Source organism: Gossypium arboreum, chromosome 10, assembly GCF_025698485.1.
Source record: "Gossypium arboreum isolate Shixiya-1 chromosome 10, ASM2569848v2, whole genome shotgun sequence".
Lineage (NCBI taxonomy): Eukaryota > Viridiplantae > Streptophyta > Magnoliopsida > Malvales > Malvaceae > Gossypium > Gossypium arboreum.
The window spans coordinates 129,089,952-129,112,425 of record NC_069079.1 but is presented as its reverse complement, the minus strand read 5'-3'; the positions used below and the strand labels follow the sequence as shown (position 1 = coordinate 129,112,425).

General features: G+C 33.0%; 1 protein-coding gene across 2 annotated transcripts; it reads left to right on the top strand.

Moving 5' to 3' along the window:
* The first annotated feature begins 5,734 nt into the window (after nucleotides 1-5,734).
* Nucleotides 5,735-8,483, top strand: LOC108450666 (7-deoxyloganetic acid glucosyl transferase-like). Of its 2 annotated transcripts, XM_053020198.1 has the most exons (3): nucleotides 5,735-6,318; nucleotides 6,960-7,810; nucleotides 8,152-8,483. In XM_053020198.1, the coding sequence occupies exons 1-3, from the start codon at nucleotides 5,811-5,813 to the stop codon at nucleotides 8,200-8,202; spliced, it is 1,410 nt and encodes a 469-aa protein (XP_052876158.1). In that variant the 5' UTR covers nucleotides 5,735-5,810; the 3' UTR covers nucleotides 8,203-8,483. The 2 variants fall into 2 exon arrangements, with proteins under 2 accessions (XP_052876158.1, XP_017603878.1); XM_017748389.2 differs by having other exon boundaries at nucleotides 6,960-8,483.
* The last annotated feature ends 13,991 nt before the right edge of the window (nucleotides 8,484-22,474 follow it).

Genomic DNA, 22,474 nt, shown 5'->3' with positions numbered 1-22,474 from the left:
TCCTTACATGATTGAATATCTTGATCAATAAAACTTTTAAAAATATCCTTACATGATTGAATATCTTGATCAATTACAATCACCCAATTTTTTTATTATTAACCTTAAAAAGATGTACAACAATAGTTTCTTAAATCGTATCAAAATATGCCAATAAAATAGGTAAGTTACAAACAACTCAATTGCAAACTGAGTTGTGACTAACTAAGTAATTGACGAATGATGCAAGTCCCAAGACCCAATTTCAGACTAATGGATGTGATGAGTTCACATTACCTCAAAGCCCAACAATAGTGTCAAAAGTCAAACAAATCAAATCAAAATTCAGTCAAAAATAATATTTGAGGATGAATCTTTTCGAGAAAAGGGGGAATGATTTATGTATGGATAGGATGAAATTTATTAAACTTCATTCACCGATGGTGCCAACTTTCAAGTTTAGAAAATCAACAAACTTGCAACGCCTTTTTGGATGGGATCCAAGCATTTCTGGGTTACGATGCCTTCATGGAGTTCAAAGCTTATCTAACCTGGATTTGATTGCGTTTCAAATTGTGTCAAAATCCAAATTTCTTTCCTAACGTCTAGAGTCCTAAGTCAAATTCTCGACTTAAACAAACTTTACGATCCACTTCCACATTCATCCACCTCAACCTTTATCAATGACACTAACATTCTCACCCTTTGACACTAACAACTAGAGTATTATCTTCATAAAATGAGCTAACATAAAGAAGTAGCAAGTAGCAAACATTATGAATAAACAGAATACTTAAAAGTAATAAGCATGCAAAAGGAGAACTCCCCTTCGATAGTAGCATCAATACATTCCCCTAATAAACAGGATAGAATGGAAGCGGGCTTTTATTTCTTTTCTTAAAATGTGAATGCATGGTAAAGAAGGTTTTTTTTTTTTTGGCACTATGAGTATGAAGTGGTTATAATAATTATTTTTCTTGCTCCGCCCTACTCGTTATATAAAGTTATTATTTTACCCTATATATTTGTTGATACAACATACAATAAGGGAGGAAGATAAGGAGGAGGTCAAGATGGTGCAATGGAGGCCAATTCACCTAAAGAGGTTGAGAACCGAAACAAGAACAAAATAACAAACTAACCAAGAAGACAATTGCTTAGTAACTCTAGAGTGCTAACAAAAAGGATCTTTTTGCATAATTCCTTAGAATATTTTCTCTTGCCCACTGATATGACATGGCCAGATAAACATTCAATCCCGCAAAATGTGTAAAGGATATTTATAGGCGTATATCGTAGGACCTTATCAGTACGAGATTATTGTGCCTAAATGAACTCTTTGTCACATAAAGAGTGCATTCATACTAAGAGAATGTTAATACTTTAAAACGGGTGGGTGGATGGTTCCATCTAAGAGGAACGAGTGGTCTATTGAAGCGTTACTTCAAATGAAGTCAACAAGAGGTCTATGATGCATCTGATATTGATACGTGTTCAAGTGACAGAGGAGTATAGCAACATTAAAAGAGTAAAAATATAAAAATATGTTTGAACCTAGAATTACATAGTTAAGACTTAATGGTTTCTGGCAATGTTTTCATAATCGAACCCGATCAGACCACCAATTTTTAATTTAATTGATTCAACTGATTAAATCAATCGATTCAATAAAAAATAAATTATAAATATAAAATCCAATTATTTATAAATTTTGAAATCTCATTATTAAAGTTTTGTTAATTCCACTTTAAGATTATATATATATAGCCTATTGATTAAAAATTTATAAATCCACCTTTAAAGAACTTAAAAGTTCCTTGCGAATATGCAACTCATCTCTTTGACTCTTTAGACTTATAAATTTCTCTTCCACTTTCTTTTGTCATTCCTCTTCTCATTTATTCTAACTATTCCTTAAAATACCCAAATCTCTTTCGTATCATATCAAATCTCATGTTTTTCTTTTTCTTTCTTTACATAAAAAATATTATTCTAATCGATTTTTTTCAAGTTTCTAAACCCTGTTTAATTGAGTTTTAATTGGTTTATAACAGTTTACTTGTTATCTATTTTAATAAAGAGTGTTGATTGATCATATTTATCAATTTTCAATCTAGTCAATTTAATTAATCAATATAATTCAATTTTAATAACATTAATTTTGATTTCTAGTTGATGATATAAGAAAATAAAGATAAATTAATTGTTAGGAATTTTTAATTTTTAAGGTAAATTTTTCATTCCTTTTTACTTGGGAGGTTGTCCCAAGTAATCAAAATTATGTTTAAAATATTAAAAATAATTAAGAAAAATCAAAATGAAACAACGTATGGTAAAATGAGAATGGATATATTTAATAAATTATAAAATTAAATATTTATGATGGAACGAAATAGATAATAAAATAATTAAGATTTAACAATATTTGCTAGGTGTTGTTACATTTTCATCACAATGGAGAGCAATGTTATGTTGGCTTTACTTTTTGGACCAACAATTGAGAAGTCGCTTTTGTTTGGGATTTTTTTTTTTTTTTTTCAGAAATGGTGCATGAAAGTGTTGGTGAAAATGGTTAAATTGGCTAAATCATGTGACATTGTCAGTGGTCCTTATTATTGCAATTATGTAATAAATAATTGCAGTCACGTGACATGCAATAAATATGTAATCTTTCTGACAAGTTTTAAAAGTACGAGTTTGACAATGTTGTCATTAATTGCAGGCTGATTTGATGCAAATGCAATTTTTTATTTATAATAATTGTCTCTGGTGCTCAATCTTTTAGAATATCTTGAATCTCCATTAGGGTTATCAAACATACGTAAAACTTCAAGAGTAACAATGTCTATAATTTTATTATTCTCTTTAGGAATATATCTTAATAACCATTTATTTTTGTTAGAAAAGATATGTTAAATTCTCCTTGTTAAAGTAGAGTTAGTTTTTTCAGACTTATTACCACTAATAGTTGCTATAACTTTGATGCTATCAAAATAAATGGTAACATCATAGTATTTTTTTTTTTTAAGCATGTGTAAGTTATCTAAAATGTCCCAAAGCTCAGCAGCTACAATTGAACGCTTCCTCAAAAAATAATTATTCCTAGAATCCAATTTCCTTTCCTATTACATATTACTCCACCTGCAGCAGAAAAATCAGAAATAGAATTAACGACGCCTTCAGTATTAAGAAGAAAACCCATATGTTAATTTTGAACGTTCAGAAGACTGTTGCGGATCCTTCACCAAGACTTCATTATTGACTAAGGAATATTGCTTTGCCCAACTGTAAGAAACCTTAATAATTTCCTCCAGATTCATTGATTTTCCTTAGAAGATGAATAGGTTACGATTTTTCTAAATGCACCAAAGTATTATCCCGAATAAGCAAGCCCAAACCAAATCTCTCGTGTTATTATCTGATTGGTCCTGTAGATTCGAGAGCAACCATTCTAAAATATTACCTCTAAAGATTCATTTATTTTTATTGGGGAAAATGATTTGAGTCCAAATATCCTTTGAACATGGACGGCCCCTAAGAACCAGTAAAACATCCTCCGTATAATGACCACAAAGATGACACGACTCATCGTGACCAATTCCCCTTCCAACCCTTTCAGAGTTGGTTAAAAGTCTTTGATTTAGGATTATCCAGATGAACATGTGACGGTGTACCAATGGAGCCCGTGGAAGGGACAAAAGAAAGAGGGTACATAGTGGATTGGGCTCCACAGGAAGATGTCCTGGCCCATGGGGCTATCGGTGGGTTTTAAACTCATAGCGGACGGAATTCGACTTTGGAGAGCGTGACAGCAGGGGTGCCCATGATTTGTTGGCCTTGCTTTGCTGACCAACAATTGAACAGTAGGTTTGTGGAGGAAGTGTGGAAATTAGGATTAGATATGAAGGATGTGTGTGATAGAAGAGTTGTGGAGCAAATGGTGAATGATTTAATGGTGGAAAAAAGGGAGGAGATTTTGAAATCAGCTGCTGAATTTGCTAAATTGGCTAAAGGATTTGTGAATGTTGGTGGGTCTTCGTATTGTAATTTGGACTGTCTAATTGAGGACATAAGAATGATGAATAAAAATTGTTAAAAAAGTGAAATTTTGAGATAGGGACAACAAAATGAGGGGCCTTTCACATCCCCACTTTTTTTATTAAATTATTTCCTAGGTTCCTGCTAATTTCGAATTAAACAATTTGACCCTAATTTCTTTAATTACCTCTTGCATCCTTGTCAACTTTTAAATTAATAATCGTATTTCTTTACTTTTATACTAATATATGATTTTCAATTGATAACATATAAAATAATCACTAAACTATTCGAAAGTTTTTATTTAATTCATTAGTTTTAAGTTTGGTTGACGAGCTCCAAACAACAATATTTAGACGAATAGTATGGTAGATCAGTACCCATCAAGAAATAGAAGAACATATCTTAGATCCAAGTTGATCTGGTAGTCAGTGTTGGAGATCGAAGAAGAAAGTTATTTGGATTTTGGTTCGTAGATATGAAAAGAAATTGAACCGTACAAGAAAAGGGGAAAAAAGTTTTCAATTGGTGCAAGCGATGCGAACAGAGAAAACCATACAACAACGATTTTAACTATTCAGTAACTTAAATAATAACTTTAAATAATTTTATGACTATTTTATAACTTTCGAATTCGAGTGACTATAAATTAACTAGTATTTTTATTTATGGTTTTGAAGCCTATATTATTTTCATTCTAAGCTTTTGTTTATGGTTTTGAAGGTTTTATTTGGTGTAATATTTTAATTATGCTCAACAATTTCAATAATATTAATTTACATTAATTACATGAAATAAAAATTACTTTTAATGAAAAATAAATAAATAAAATCATTAATTAACTTACTTTAAATGGGTGACTTGAAAATAAATATTAGAAAACAAAATAATATTATAACCATATTTTCTCTTAAATTTAAAAAATTAAAAAAATTAATTTTCCAGCCCCAATAAATCATAATACAACTTTTAAATAAACTTTTAGATTTGTTTTTAATAATTTCTCATATTTAGAAAATAAATATCATGTCAAGCACTTTAAAAAAAGATAGAATATATTAATTTCAAAAAGAAAGGGAAAGTCGTTAAGAATATAAACTTATGCGTCACACATCGAATCACGTGTTTTTTGGGAAAAGAGTAATGATCTCATAACAAGTGGTATCAAAGCAATCATTGACTGCCCAATTTCAAAATAAGCTTCTCAGAAAGTGGGATGATATAGTAGACCAACTATGACACAGTAGCTTGTGACTAGGACGTTACGAGATTGAATAGGAGAGAATGTCACACCAAATGCTTTAAAGTAGGCAAGATGCCATAATTCCACATTGGAATGGAAATGGAAAATAAGGTCATTGAGGATAGGTATATGGGCGCAGCTAGAGGGGCTAATAGTGGCTTTAATCCCTTAAAATAATTTTTTTTATGTAAGTCTTTTAAAATTTTAAATTATTAGAAATAAAATTATACTTTAACCCTTTAAAATGATAAAATTTTAATTTAATCTTTTAAAATTATAAAAATATAAAGTATTAAAGATAATAAAATTATATTTTATTATTATAAAAATTATAATTTAATTTCAACCCGAAAAAGATTTTCTAAATTCGGACAGATAAGAGCCTAATTAGTTTCCTAAAATGATAAATATATCATTTATTTCTCAACTCATAAATTAATATAATGGTCAAATTAGACAACAATTTCCACCCTATCCAAAGACATCTTTTGGCCATTAAATAGCTTCCAAATTGTCGATTCTTTAGCACATAAACAGATCCTCCAATTAGATGGAGCAGGATCGATCCTCTCAATCCCGTCCTCCTCATGTCCTCGTCTTCCCCCTCCCATTACAAGGCCATATAAACTCCATGATTAAGCTAGCTGAACTGCTAGCTATCGCCGGCTTCAAGCTCACTTTCCTCAACTCCCACCACAACCATGAACGCTTGGTCAAGTTCAACAATATTGCTGCCCATTTTGAAAGATACCCAGGGTTCCAATTCAAGACCATAACCGATGGCCTTCCTCTTAATCATCCTAGGTCAGGGAGCTGGTTCCTTGATATGTTTGAAGATACCATGGAACTTAAGATGAAGGAAAGTTTGAGAGAGGTACTTGTGAATAGTAGCCCACCAGTAGATTGCATAATTGGAGATGGGTTTTTAGGCTTTGCTCTTGATGTTGCAAAGGAGCTTGGAATCCCCATTATTTTTTTTCGTACCAGCAGTCCTTGTTGTTTCTGGGTTTATCATTCTATCCCTGATATAATCCAAGCTGGGGAGCTTCCTATCAATGGTAAATCCATTTCTTTTTCATCAACTTGTTTATTGTACCATGTTTAGCACTGTTTTTAATTTAGAATAACACAAATAAAACCTTAAGTCGAAATGATTTGACAAGCATGTTGAAGAAATTAACAGGAAAGACGTTTGGAATATTCCTGTTAATTAGGCGAGTTGATTTGGTTTAAGTTGGATTAAATCGGAATTTAAAAATTTTAAATCATTTCATGTTTGAATGATTTTGAGTTTCAATTTTTTTAAGAGGTTTGGATTGTTTCCAGTTAAAATCATTTTGGGTTCTTGTCATTTAGATTTACTAATTTAACTTTTAAATTTGAGTTATTTTGGGTCATTTTGTTTCCGGGTCACTTTAGGTTAGCTAGCTGGGTTTTTTGTTTCAATTTTCAAGTTGAATCATTTCAGGATTGTTTTCATTCGGGTTTAATACTTAAGTTTGGACCACTTTGGTTAATTTGTTCCCGTTGTTTTTAAGTTCGAGTCGTTCAAAGTTGTGATCATTTTTTAGCTTAGATCATTTTGAATTTGAGTTGTTAAATTTTTATGATTAAATAAATTTGAATCTGATTTGAGTTTGAATTAATTGGGTTTGTGATCATTGACACTAGTAAATGGGTTTTTGTTAAACAATTGAAGGAAGTGAAGACATGGACCGGTTAATAACGACAGTGCCAGGCATGGAAACTTATCTTCGATGTCGAGATCTTCCTACTTTTTGTCGAAAACTGGACATTGAAGATTCAAGTATGAAGCTAGTTGTAAAACAGACTCGAAAGAGCCTTCAAGCCGATGCCTTGATACTCAACAGCGCCGAAGAGCTCGATGGGCCTATACTATCTCAAATACGCACCAAATGCCCTCGTGTCTATGCCGTTGGACCCTTACATGCTCAATTAAACACTAGACTCAATGCAAAACATGGAGAATCATATGATCACTTCTCGAATACACTTTGGGAAGTGGATAAAAGCTGCATCTTTTGGCTCAATAAGCAACCGAATCGATCTGTTATCTATGTAAGTTTTGGTAGCATTACGAGCACGTCAAGGGAGCAACTTGTAGAGCTTTGGTATGGACTTCTTAACAGTAAAACGAAGTTCTTGCTTGTTGTAAGGCCGAATTCCGTCATTGGAAAAGATGGTGAAGGGGAGGATGTTGTAATGGAGCTTATGGAGAAGAGTAAGGATCGAGGTTACATTGTAAATTGGGCACCACAAGAGGCAGTCTTGAACCACCCGGCCATTGGCGGGTTCTTTACGCATAATGGATGGAACTCGACTTTAGAGAGCATTGTCGCAGGGGTGCCTATGATTTGCTGGCCTCAGTTTGCTGACCAACACGTGAATAGTAGGGTTGTGAGTGAGGTGTGGAAAATAGGGTTGGATATGAAGGATGTATGTGATAGAAAGATAGTGGAGAAAATGGTAAATGATGTGATGGTGGATCGAAAGGAGGAGTTTGCAAAATCCGCATCTGAAATGGCTAAGGTAACCAATCAATGTGTTAATGTTGGTGGGTCTTCTTATAGTAATTTGGACAGTTTAATTGAAGATATTAGAATAATGAGCTTGAAAACTCACAAAAAATGATAGCTTCTTAATAACTCCCCTTCGATAGTAGCAACAATACATCCCCCAGTAAACAGAAAAGAATTGGAGATGACTTTTTATTTTTATTTTTTTCTTAAAAAGTGGATGCATTATAAGATGGATTTTTTTTTTCTACACTATGAAGCGGTTATAATAATTATTTTTCTTGTTCCGCCCTACCCATTATATAAAATTACCATTTTACCCTATATATTTGTTGATACAATGTACAACAAAAGAGGAAGATAAGGAGGAGATCAAGATGGTATAATGAAGGTCGATTCATCTAAAGATTTCAAGAGCCGAAACAAGAACAAGAAGATAGGCTGACCAAGAAGACAATTGCTCAGAGTAACTCTAGGGTGCTAAAAGAATAATCTTTTTACATCATTCCTTGGAATATTTCCTCTTGTTCACTGGTATGACATGGCCAGATAAACATTCAATCCCGCTAAATGTGTAAAGGGTATTTATAGGCATATGTCATGAGACCTTATCAGTATGAGATTATTGTCCTAAATGGACTCCTTATCATATAAAAAGTGTGTTCATGCTATGTTAATACTTAAAATGGGCGGATGGCTCCCTCCGAGAGGAACGGGTGGCCTGTCAAAATGTTACTTGAAATGAAGTTAATAGGAGGTCTACGATGCATCTGGTATTGACATGTGTTCGAGGAACAAATAGGTATAGCAACATTAAAAGAGTAAAAATATAAAAATATGTTTAAACCTTGAATTACTTAATTCAGATTTAAACCTTGAATTACTTAATTCAGACTTAGTGATTTCTGACAAAGTTTTCATAATTAAATTAGTGATCAAATTGATGAGACAACCGATTCCTAATTCAGTTGGTCCAATTAATTGGATCAATCGATTCAATAAAAAATAAATTATAAATATAAAATCCATTTTTTTATAAATTTTGAAATCTCAAAGTTTTGTAAATCCACTTTAAAACTATATATTGCCCATTGATTGAAAATTTGTAAATCCACTTTTAAAGAATTTAAAAGTTCCTTGCAAATATGCAACTCATCTCTTTTACTCTTTAGACTTGTAAACTTCTCTTCCACTTCCTTTTTGTCTTTCCCTCTTCTCATTTATTCTAACTATTTCTTAAAAGATCGGTTTTTTTCTATTCTTTTCTTCTTCTCAAATACTCAAATCTCTTTGGTATCATTTCAAATCTCGGATTGTTCTTCTTTTCCACCAAATCTTAAGAGGCAAATCTGGTTGTAACATGGTTCACAAGATAGGACTCAAAAATAAAATAAAAATTGATAAAAAAATTAATTAAAAACATAATAATATAATACTAAATAAAATATTGGTTTAATCGATTTTTTAAAGTTTTTAAACCTCGTTTAATTAGGTTTTAATTGGTTCATAATAGTTCGTTCATAACAGTTCGCTTATTATCTATTTTAATAAGAAGTGTCGGATCGTTAAATCTATTAATTTTCAATTCAAACAATTTAGCTAATCAATACAATTTAATTTTGACAACATTAATTTCTGATTTCTAGTTGCTAATATAAGAAAATTAAGATAAATTAATTGCTAGAGAATTTTTCCTTTTACTTGGGAGGGTTGTTCCAAGTAATCAAAATTATGTTTCAATTTCTTTTAAAGAATTATGTTTAAAATATTAAAAATAATTAAGAAAAATCAAAATGAAACAATCGTATGGTAAAATGAGAATGGATATATTTAATAAATTATAAAATTAAATATCTATGATGGAACGAAATAGATAATAAAATAATTATTAAGATTTAACAATATTTGCTAGGTGTTGTTACATTTTCATCACAATGGAGAGCAATGTTATGTTGGCTTTACTTTTTGGACCAACAATTGAGAAGTCGGCTTTGTTTGGGATTTTTTTATTTTTTTTATTTTTTCAGAAATGGTGCATGAAAGGGTCGATGAAAATGGGTAAATTGGCTAAATCATGTGACACTGTCGGTGGTCCTTATTATTGCAATTATGATAAAATCATGTTGTAATAAATAATTGCAGTCACGTGACATGCAATAAGATGTAATCTTTCTGATTTCTTTTTGCAAGTTTTAAAAGTGCGAGTTTGACAATGTTGTCATTAATTGCAGGCTGATTTGATGCAAATGCAATTTTTTATTTATAATAATCAAAACTATAGGATTATAGTAAAGTATTTATAAATAAATTGTGTCTAGTGCTCTCATCTTTTAGAATATCTTAATCTCCATGACGGCTATCAAACATATATAAACTTTCATCATTTAATAGGGTTTTTTTTGTTAATAAGTATGTAATTTTGTTATTCATTTTAGGAACATATCTCAATAATCATATCTTTTCGTTAGCAAGAATATGTTAGAATCATCTTAATTAAAGCAAGATTAGTTCTTTGAGGCTTGTTATCGCTAATAATTGCTACGACTTCGAGGTTATCAGAATGAATGGTGATTTCATCATATCATTGTTTTTTAAGTATGTGTAAGCCATCTAATATGTCCTAAAACTCAGCAGCCACAACTGAACACTTCTCCAAAAAGCGATTATAGCCTAAAATCTAATTTCTCTTCCCATCACATATTACTCTACCTAGAGTGAAAAAACCAGAAATAGAATTAACAACACCTTCAGTATTAAAAAGAAAACCCATACCAGATTCCAAACGTTCAGAAGATTGCTATAGATCCATCACCAAGACTTCATTATTGACTGAGGAATATTGCTTTGCCCAACTGTAGGAAACTTTAATAATTTCCTCTAGATTCATTGATTTTCCTTAGAAGATGAACAGGTTACGATTTTTCCAGATGTGCCAAAGTATTATCCCGAAGAAGCAAGCCCGACTGAATCTCTCATGTTATTATTTGATTGGTCCTGTAGATTCAAGAGCAACCATTCCGAAATATTACCTTCAAAGAACCATTTACTTTGATTGGGGGAAATGAATTGAGTCCAAATATCCTTCGCACATGGATAGTCCCTAAGAACATGTAAAACATCCTCTGTATGGTGACCACAAAGAAGACATGACTCATCATGACCAATTCCCCTTCAGACCTTTTCAGAGTTAGTTAAAAGTCTTTGCTTTAGGATTATCCAGATGAACTGTCTAACTATTTGAGGGCCCGAAATTTTTCGAACACTTTTCCAAGTGTCATCCTTTGCATTCCAAGACTCCTCATTTAGCATCTAATATGCACTTTTAACTGAGAAGACATCGGTAGTAGTTTTAGACCAAGAAAGAGTATCTACCCCTGCTGACTCTATGGGAGGTAGAATGCTAATGATACATTGGATGACTTCTTCTGGCAACCATACCCAAAATAAGTCAAAGTTCCATGTACCATTTTCCATTACCATCTCATTCACTTTACAATCAGAACAGAGATTCACGTGACTTGGGACATGATTAATTAAAGGTCCCACATTATGTACCCAAGCATTCTCCCAGCAACGAACAGCCCGTCCATTACCCATTGACCAAATCATATTATTACACAGTAGAGGCCAAACATTGACCACAGATTTCAACATGAAGGAGCATCTATGTCTCATGATACAATCCGGCATAGTCTCATTAATTCCATACTTTTTGTAATAACTCAAAATTTACGGGCATCAAAAAAGTGAGTTGTTTGGTCTTCATTTTAGTAAAATAGATTCGTAAATATTTATTAAAAATATTTACGAAATTAGTTGTGAGTTTAATTAGGTTATGGTTAGGTAAATCAACTTAAAATAAGAGTAACTAGGAAAAATGATTAAATTGCAATAGAGGTGAAAGTTTAATTATAGATTAAAGAAAGTTAAAAGGACCAAATAGGGAATTATGCCATTTTCAAATATTGAGGCGGTTTACTATAGAAATATCAAAGATATTTTTATTAAAATATATTATATTATATTATATTATATTATATTGTATTATATTATATTATATTATATTATATTATATTATAAACAAAAGAAAGAAAAGAAACATAAACAGAATAGCAAACAAAAACAGAGAAGAATAGGGAGAAAAACAAAGGAAGAAAGAAAAAAATGGGAAATTAGGGTTTCAAGCTAATTTGGTAAGTCAATTTAATTCATTTTCTTGTGATTTTTGAGTTTTTATGATCTTAGAACAAAATACTTGTTAGAATTAAATGACCCAAATTCTTATTTAAATAAAATACGATGGAAAATAAAATAAAAGTAAAATCCATATAGAACTAGACTTCTTTTATTTTATTTTAGAATAAGGTTTTTAAACCTTATTAAACTCCATCTATTTTATACTGATTAGGATAAGGTGTTTCAATCCTACTAGAATATGGCTTTGCAAGCCTATAAATCGACATAGTCTATTCCTCTTGTATTTGATTCAAATTTTTCGACATAGTGAATTTTTTTCTCCCCTACCCGTGATTTTTTCCCGAAAGGGTTTCCACGTAAAATTTGTGTGTTCTTTATTTTATTTATTTTATTTTATTTTATTTTTCATAAATTGGTATCAGAGCTTCCGGGTTATTCATCTCAATTACAATATTGGCGTCTTTGAAGTATGAAATTCTGCTGTTGGATCGCAACACCAGATTTGCGTTGTGGCAAATTAAGATGCAAGCAGTTCTTGCACAGATGGATCTGGAGGATGCCCTGCTAGGGATAGATAAGATGCCTTCGACATTAACAGATGAAGAGAAGAAGCGTAAAGATCGAAAGGCATTAACACAATTACATCGCATTTGTCCAACGAAATTTTGCGGGATGTGATGAAAGAGAAAACCGCCATTGCATTATGGAAGAGGCTAGAATAAATATGTATGTCGAAAACTCTAACAAGCAAGTTGCATATGAAGTAGCGTCTTTATGCTCATCGTTTGGAGGAAGGTGCGTCGTACACGAACACTTAATGTTGTTTAAAGAAATTCTCTCAAACTTAGAGGCCATGGAGGTTCAAGATGATAAGGAAGATCTAGGGTTGATTCTACTTTGTTCGTTGCCCCGCCTTATTCAACCTTTAGAGACACGATTTTATATAGCCGCGAGTCTCTCACAGTTGATGAGGTTTATGATTCTTTAACCTCGTATGATAAGATGAAGCATCTTGTGGTTAAACTCGACTCTCAAGGAGAGGGTCTCATTGTTCATGGGAGACAAGATCGAAATGCTGATGATGATCGTGGTAGGACACAGGAACGGAATCCTCGTGGTAAATCTAAGGGTAGATCGAAGTCTTCAAATAGAGGTAAAACTTGTAACTTCTGCAAGAAGAAAGGGCACATTAAATCTGAGTGCTATAAGCTACAAAATAAGATTAAAAGGGAGGCTGCGAATCAAAAGGGAAAACAACCAGAAAATTCCGGTGAAGCTAATGTTGTAGAAGACTACAGCGATGGTGAACTTCTAGTTACTTTTGTTAATGATTCTAAAGTAAACGAGGAGTGGATACTTGATTCAGGCTGCACCTTCCACATGAGTCCCAATCGAGATTGGTTTACAACTTACGAAACAGTATCTGAAGGTGTTGTTTTGATTGGAAATAATGCTTTGTGTAAAATCGCAGGTGTTGGAACAATTAAAGTTAAGATGTGTGATAGAGTTGTCAGAACACTTAGTGACGTGCGGCATGTTCTAGAATTGAAAAGAAATTTAATTTCGTTGAGTACTCTTGATTCAAAAAGGTACAGATACACAGCTGAAAATGGGGTTTTAAAGATTTCCAAAGGGTCCCTTGTTATGATGAAAGGGCAGAGAAAGATTGCCAAGTTATATGTTTTACAGGGTTCTACTGTTACTGGTGATGCAGCTGTCGTTCCTCTTCCTTGCCAGATGATGATATTACTAAACCTTGGCATATGCGCCTAGGGCATATGAGTGAGAATGGCATGGCAGAATTAAGCAAAAGAGGACTTCTTAATGGGCAAGGAATTTACAAACTGAATTTCTGTGAGCACTGTGTTTTTGGGAAGCAAAAGAGAGTTCGATTCACTAGAGGAATCCATAACACGAAGGGAACGTTGGAGTATATTCATTCTGATCTATGGGGCCATCCAGAGTGCCTTTGAGAGATGGAGCTAATTATATGCTAACCTTTATTGATGATTTTTCCAGAAAAGTTTGGGCGTTTTTCCTGAAGCAGAAAAATGATGTGTTTTCCGCATTTAAGTCTTGAAAAATTATGATTGAAAGACAGAAGGGAAAACAGATAAAATACCTCCGCACAGACAATGGCTTAGAGTTTTGTTCTGATGAGTTTAATAGATTGTGCAAGTTAAAAGGGATCATGACACACTGGACAGTTCGTCATACTCCACAGCAAAACAACGTTGTAGAACGAATGAACAGAACGATCATGGAGAAGGTTCGATGTATATTGTCAAATGCCAACTTACCGAAGGCATTTTGGGCAGAAGCGGCCTCATCTGCATGTTTTTGATCAACCGATCTCCATCCGCTGCCATTGAGAAAAGACTCCACAAGAGGTATGGTCCGTAATCCCGCTAATTATTCGATTTAAAGATTTTGTGTGTCCAACGTATGCTCATGTTGATAATGGAAAATTGGAATCGAGATCTATTAAATGTATTTTTCTTGGTTATAAAGCTAGTGTAAAAAGGTATAAGTTATGGTGTCCTGAAAATAGAAAACTTGTGATTAGCAGATATGTTGTTTTTGATGAAACTGCTATGCTACCTAACTTATCTCTTAAAGACTCTTCCAATAAAGAAAATCAAAAGTAGGTGGAGCATCAGATTAATACAGAGTCAACTCCTCAAGCCAGAACAAAAATTGAGAATAGAGTTACTTCTTCACCACAATACTCTATCGCCAAAAACAGAACTAGAAGAGAAATTAAACCTCCAAAGAAGTATGCCGAGGTTGATCTAGTTGCTTATGCTTTAAATGTGGCTGAAGATATAGATGCGAATCAAGAGCCATCTAATTATTCTGAGGCGATTAGCTGTGAAGACTCAGAAAAGTGGATGTTTGCTATGCAAGAAGAGATGGAATCACTCCACAAAAACAGAACATGGGACCTTGTGAAACTTCCTAAAGGTAAAAAGGTTGTTCGTTGTAAATGGGTGTTTAAAAAGAAAGAAGGGACTCTAGGAGTTGAAGAACCCAGATATAAAGCAAGGCTTGTTGCAAAGGGTTACAGTCAAATTCCAGGAGTGGACTTCACAGATGTGTTCTCTCCAGTTGTTAAGCATAGTTCGATTCGAGCTTTGCTTGGTATTGTGGTCATGCATAATTTGGAGCTAGAGCAGTTAGATGTAAAAACTACATTTCTGCATGGATAACTTGAGGAAGATATTTACATGCAACAACCAGAGGGTTTTATAGTGTCAGAAAAAGAGAACTATGTTTGCTTGCTGAGAAAGTCCCTTTACGGTTTGAAACAGTCACCAAGACAGTGGTATAAGAGGTTTGATTCCTTTATGACTTCTCATGATTTCAAAAGAAATAGTTTAAATAGTTGTGTTTACTTTAAGAAAAACAGTGATGGTTCTTTTGTGTATCTACTTCTTTATGTTGATGACATGTTGATAGCAGCAAAAGATAAAGGAGAGATAAGAAAGGTTAAAGCCCAACTAAGTGAAGAATTTGAGATGAAAGATTTAGGACCAGCAAAGAAGATACTTTGTATAGAGATTCTTAGAGATAGAAAAGCAAGTAAATTGTACCTAAGTCAGAAGGGGTACATTGAGAAAGTTCTTTGCAGGTTAAATATGCAGAGTGCTAAGCCTGTTAGTACTCATTTAGCAGCCCATTTCAGACTTTCATCGGCCTTGTCTTCTCAATCAGATGATGAGATTGAGTACATGTCACATGTTCCATACTCTAGTGCAGTGGGATCTCTCATGCATGCTATGGTTTGTTCACGTCCAGATTTATCATATGCAGTCAGTGCAGTTAGCAGATATATGGCAAATCCTGGTAAAGAACATTGGAAAGCAGTTTAGTGGATTTTAAGATACTTACGAGGCACTACTGATGTTTGCTTACAGTTTGGAAGAACTAAAGATGAAGTTATAGGGTATGTTGATGCTGATTTTGTTAGAGACCTTGATAGAAGAAGATCTCTCACAGGTTACGTCTTTACAATCGGAGGTTGTGCAATTAGTTGGAAAGCCACTTTGCAAACTACAGTCGCTTTGTCTACCACTGAAGCTGAGTACATGGTGATTACTGAGACTTGTAAAGAAGCTATTTGGTTGAAGGGACTATTTAGTGAACTCAATGAAGACCTTCAAATTAGCACAGTATTTTATGACAGTCAGAGTGTCATCTTTCTTACAAAAGATCAAATATTTCATGAGAGAACAAAACACATTGATATTCGGTATCATTTTGTTCATGATATTATTGCTTGTGGTGATATTGTTGTTAGCAAAATTAGTACTCATGAAAATCCTGTAGATATGATGACTAAGTCACTTCCTATAACCAAGTTTGAGCATTGTTTAGACTTGGCTGGTGTTCATTGTTGAAGTTAAACCCTTAAGGGGTTTTATGGAAGAGGTGGAGAACTTGTGTATTGAAAGTTCGCGATGAAGAACTTGTTCATTGAGAATTTGTGTCAAGATGGAGATTGTTAGAATTAAGTGACCCAAATTCTTATTTAAATAAAATACGATGAAAAATAAAATAAAAGTAAAATCCATATAAAACTAGACTTCTTTTATTTTATTTTAGAATAAGGTTTTTAAACCTTATTAAACTCTATCTATTTTATATTGATTAGGATAAGGTGTTTCAATCCTACTAGAATATGGCTTTGGAAGCCTATAAATAGACATAGTCTATTCCTCTTATATTTGATTCAAATTTTTCGACATAGTGAATTTTCTTCTCCTCTGCCCGTGGTTTTTTCCCGAAAGGGTTTCCACGTAAAATTTGTGTGTTCTTTATTTTTTTTATTTTATTTTATTTTATTTTTCACAATACTATTAGGTATATATTGAAATTTTGAAAGTTAGTAGATTTTAGATATAGTTTATGTTGAATTAATTGATGAATTAAGGATTTAATTGATAGAAATTCCAAATTAGAATTGGAAAAAGGATTAAATTGTGGAATAAGTTATAAGTTTTTGTAATAAGGACTAAATTGTAAGAAATTTGAATTTAGGGTTTTGTGATGAAAATTTTAGGTTAAGTTAAGTTATAAGTAGAAATTAAGTCAAAATAAGGTATAGATTGTGATAAAATGAAAATAATTTTGGTTAGGGATTAAATTAAAATTAAGGTAAAAATTGAATAGAAAATTTAAATATTTGATGTGAATTGATGTTGTATTGATAATTTTAACTTATTTAATATTCATAGCTAACATCTGTTGGAGACATCGACCAAGAAAGGAAAGGAAAAGTCGACAATGAATGATTCGAAATTACAGTTTGTATTACTATAATTCGAATTTAGTTATTATTTATTTTTGAATTTTAATTAATGTGTGTGGTAAGTGGAATTGAGGTAAGAAATGTTATTGAATTGTGAATTATGTGAATATTAGAATGTATATTGATTGGAAATTGAAAGTTATTTGAATTGAATTAAATAAGTTATTGTGATACTGAATTGAAAATATGAGAATTTGTGATTTGTATGAATTTGATTGAAATTGAATTGAGAATGTGAATTGGAAACCCTATTAACTAGTCAGGCTAAATCAGATATAGTTGGCATGCCATAGGATTGGAAATGTTCAGGGATACTTCAACCTCGAGTCGATGAGGCACTATATGTGTCGTAATATTGCTTCGGATAATTCTGATGAGGCACTATGTGTCGTATTATTGCTTCGGATTAAATCCAATGAGGCACTATGTGTTGTATTATTGTTTCGGATTAAATTCGATGAGGTACTAAGTACCGATTCACTTCGACAAGGCTGATAAGGCAAAAGGTGTCGTACTGGTGTGCTTGGTTGGATTCATGTATCCGTCAAAGTCCGAGTCAAGTTAATAGGGGTAAATGAAAAAATTGGAAATTAGAATTAGTATTAAATGAATTGATAAACCGTATGATTTTGTATATGAATTGGAATGAGATATTGAATTGAGATATGAAAACGAGATGTTTGAACCATAGGTTCATGGAATGGATTTTTGATATAGTGAAATAATGTATGAATCAAAATGGTTGAAATAGCTATTGTTAATAAATGAAAGTTTAGTGCATATTTATTTATTTATTTTGCTTTTAAAATTTGAATTATAGTAATACCACTGAGTGTATATACTCAGTGTACGGTTGTTTCCGTGCGCAGGTTAGTTGAAGTCAAAAGTTCCGGATCAGCACCCAAGCCAATCCCAAACTCAGCAAAGTGGTGATGTATATTCTCTTTTGTAAAATGGCATTTACCTAGGTTGATTGTATAGGTCATTTTGAAACATGTTTGTGAATGGTATTATAAATTAACCTTGGATGGTTATATACAATATAAATAAAAAGTTAAGATTATGAAATGGCATGTTTGGGTTATTTTGGTATGGTATTTGAATTGGATTGAATGAAATCAGTTGAATTGATTTGGATAATACATATGATATATTTATGAAATGTATGTAAATTATCTGTTTAAATTTCATATTTGATTTGATATGTCAGGTAATACCTCATAACTCTATTTCGGCGACGATTTAGGGTTAGAAGGTGTTACACTTTTCTCTGAGAACCCTAACCTATAAAGCTTCAGCCTTGGTGATAAGACTGTAACTAATTTTCATCATGAAGGTTTTATTTTGATCGCATAGACAATGAAACCCAAGACCTCCACGTGATCTAGGTTGGCAAATGGAATCCCACCCAACTAAAGTCATTTCCTTTTTTCCATCAAAAACACCCCAGATGAATTGCCTTGTCATTTCTTTGATTAAATCACAAATGCCCTTCGGAATCAAAATAGATTGCATGAGATAGCTCAGAATAGTCAACAGAACTGTTTGTGCTAAAGTGACCCTCCCTGCAAAGGAAAGCTTTTTAACGTCCCAGCTAGATAAGCGATTACGAACTCTTTCCACCAAGAAATCCAAAGTGCTTTTTGTAACTCTTTGATGAAAAAGAGAAACTCCTAAATAATGCCCCATATCATTAACTTCTTGGAAACCAAAGATACTATTAACTCCCCTCTTTAAATATTCCTTAAATTAGCAGAGTAAAAGACATTAGCCTTCCTAGCATTGACATTATGACCAGAAAGCTCACAAAAGTTATCCAAAATTTTTTTAAGAAAACCACTGTGCTCCAAATTAGCTCTATTAAAAGTCACTAAATCATCTGTAAAGAAAAGATAGAGTTTTGGCCCTATAAGTTATAATCGAATAAGGCTCCACTCTTCTGACAAAATAGTCGAATGAAAGCAATGCCCCAACCACTCTATGCAAACGACGAAAAGGTATGAAGACAGGGGGCAGCCTTGAGGAATTCCCCTTACAGGCTTGAATTTGGAAGTTAGAGCTCCTTTCCACAAAACCTACATGGTAGACGTCGAAATAACATTCATAATAACATGAATAAAATAAGAAGGAATACATGCTGCATTGAGTGAAGTGTCTACGAAGTCCCAACGTATACGATCATAAGCTTTCTCCAAATCAATATTGACAACCATCTATGAAGATTCTTCTTAGTTTTCATAGAGTGTAAGACTTCCTGTGCAATGACTATATTATCAATGATATTTCTTCCAGCTATAAATCTTGCTTGTTCTTGACCAATAATCTTCGGAAATATGCTTTTAAACTTGTTTGCAATGACCTTCATTACCAACTTATAGTAAAGATTAATGGGTCTGAACTGTGAGAAATTTTCAAGATTTGGAACTTTGAGGATTAAGACAATAAGAGTGTTATTAAACTTTGAGTCAATAATTCCATCTTCAAAAATCTTCCTCACCCACTCACAGATAGCTCATCCTATATTATCCCGCTAAAAACCACCACTTCCTAAAGCTTTCAGTTAAGCCATATTAAAAAGGATCATCTTGATTTTTTCATTAGAAATAGCCCTCCCAAGGAAATCAATATCCTCTTGGTTAATATTCGGAAACCCACTTAAAGGTAAATTCCTTACCGGGCCAAGAGCCTTCCATAAAGATTCTGAAAGAATTTAACTACTTATGTTTTAAGGACAACAGTTTCAAAGATCCACCACCCATCTGAATTACATAAAGCAGTAATTCTATTGAAATTCCTTCTCTAAATTGTACGTTTGTGAAAATACTTGTTGTTATGATCCCCCAGTTTTTACCACTCGCATCTCAATTTTTGTTTCCAAGGTATCTCCTCATGATAAAGAATATTTTCAATCTCTCCCCGAACCTCCAATTTACACTAGGCCAGATAATTAGTACCAAACAAGTCCATCGCTGGTTATAAATTGGAGAGCTTATGGGTTAACTAAATTTTCTGGTGATTTTATATGGCCATAAACACATTTATTCCAATCTTTGAGTTTATCAATGAAACCAGCTATCGTACTTGGCATATCTCCATAAAAAATCCAATTATCTTTTACAAATTTTACAAAATTTGGGTGCTTCAACCATCTAGCTAAAAATTGAAAGGCCGGTAGAGATTAAAGTCTAAACAAAGTTTTAGAAAGAGAGGCTTATGATTTGATTTAATTCTGTGTAGGTGAGTAACCAAGCAGTTTGGAAAGGACTCCGTCCAAGCTTCATTACCCAAAGCCCTATCTAGTCTCTCAAAAAGATTACCCCGATGCCAAGTATAAGGATGGCCCTAAAAGCCCAAATCAAGAAGTTGAGCCTTATCTATAAAATCACCAAAAAGCGAGCATTTGTATCCTTTCAAATGAACGCCTTTTTTTTCTTCCGAAAAGAGAATGGCATTAAAATCACCAATGGTAAGCCAAGGATAATGCCCACACAGAATAGAAAGACTTAAATCTCTCCAAAATTCTTTCTTTTTCTATCTATCAAGACTGTCATAAACAAAGACAATAAATATAGGTTGGGATTAGAGAAAAGAACAAATACGAGCCAGAATAAATTGAGGTTGATTACCAACCACCTCTAGATTAATTGAATTTTTCCAACCTAACCAAATACCATCAGAAAAGCTAATCGCTTCCACTCAATGGGATTTTTCAAAACCCAATTTAGCAATGATAGCATTAGCTTTAGCCCCACTAGCTCTAGGCTCAAAAAGGTTGACAATATCTGGCTTATAATGACTATTATATTCATAGAAGATTCATAGGAATTTATCATTTGCACACCCCCTGCACAATCCATGATAGGATAGAAAAAATCATAATAAAAAATTATTAAAAAAAGGGAAAAATAACTTACCTTAGTGACGACCGGTTATAGAATTATCCAATCGCTCTCTTTCTTCCAACGGCACGTCTTTAACCAGTTGCAGCTTGCCCACTCCTCCATAGATAAGTTGCTTCGTCCCTTCACTTTGGACCACGAAATAAATCCCTCTCTGACCTTGTTTTTCCTTTAGATTGTACATATACTTTAATAGTGAGACATCAAGCTATATATCCCTTAGCCCATATTTGATTATGAATCCAATTATCAACCACTAAGAGCTTCCAACTAGCTAGCTAGATGCCAACAATTAGAATTCAGCAAGTTCATGACAAACTGGTGAAGAAGTAAGAGAAACCATGCCTCTAACAAATACAATGGCAGATAGAATCTTGGCATTCCCCCTTCGTAGTTTGGCCTAAGCATGAAGCTCAAATAATACTTCTTATCCAAAACGCTAAATTCATATTTATGATGCTTTTGAATAAGCCCTCTTCACCTTAACACCCTCTATATTTCCCACTCTATGGTAATACACATATACTCTCCACGTGCAACCATCTTATCTATAACCATCTACTCTTCAAGGATTTTCCCTTTTTTACTCTAAGTCATTGCAATTCCCCTAAGAACCATTGTCGTTGCCTTATTTTCGACGGTGGAAAACCTACCCCTGCCCCTTTGCGATGAAACTCTACCCACTATTCCTCATCTCCTTACTAGTCTAACCATGTTTAACTTGTCGAAACGGCAAAAATGACGATGAAAAGTTAAAAATTTCAAATCGAAACCATCGAAAAGGAACTTCAAATAGCATAATAGCAAGAAAACTTTGAAACCCTAAAATGACAAAAGTAATTTCAAAAAAGACAGCAAACCAGATTTATAGAACTATTGAGCATACTTAAACGCACCGTTTTGAGAAAAATAGCCATAACCATGTCATATAACCACTTATGTAGTGTCAAATGCTCCATATCATGGCCACTTTTCTTAAAAAAACTATGTATTTATGACAGTTACTCTAGAATAACTCTAGTGCTTCTTTGTCTTCTCTGATAGAGTAAGTTATTTCCCACCATCAGATGCTTAGTTAAAATAATGTCTCACGGAATGCTACTTTGTAACTTCCATTCGACTTAGAAGGGTAATTGTTATACTCCTTCACCATTCAAACACGTGTCAGCATCAGAAGTAGCATTGACCTCACTGATGACCCTGTCTGAAACTGTGCCTTGACAGACTACCCACTTGGATTAAGGTAGTGCTAACATCTTGCGCCCTTGAC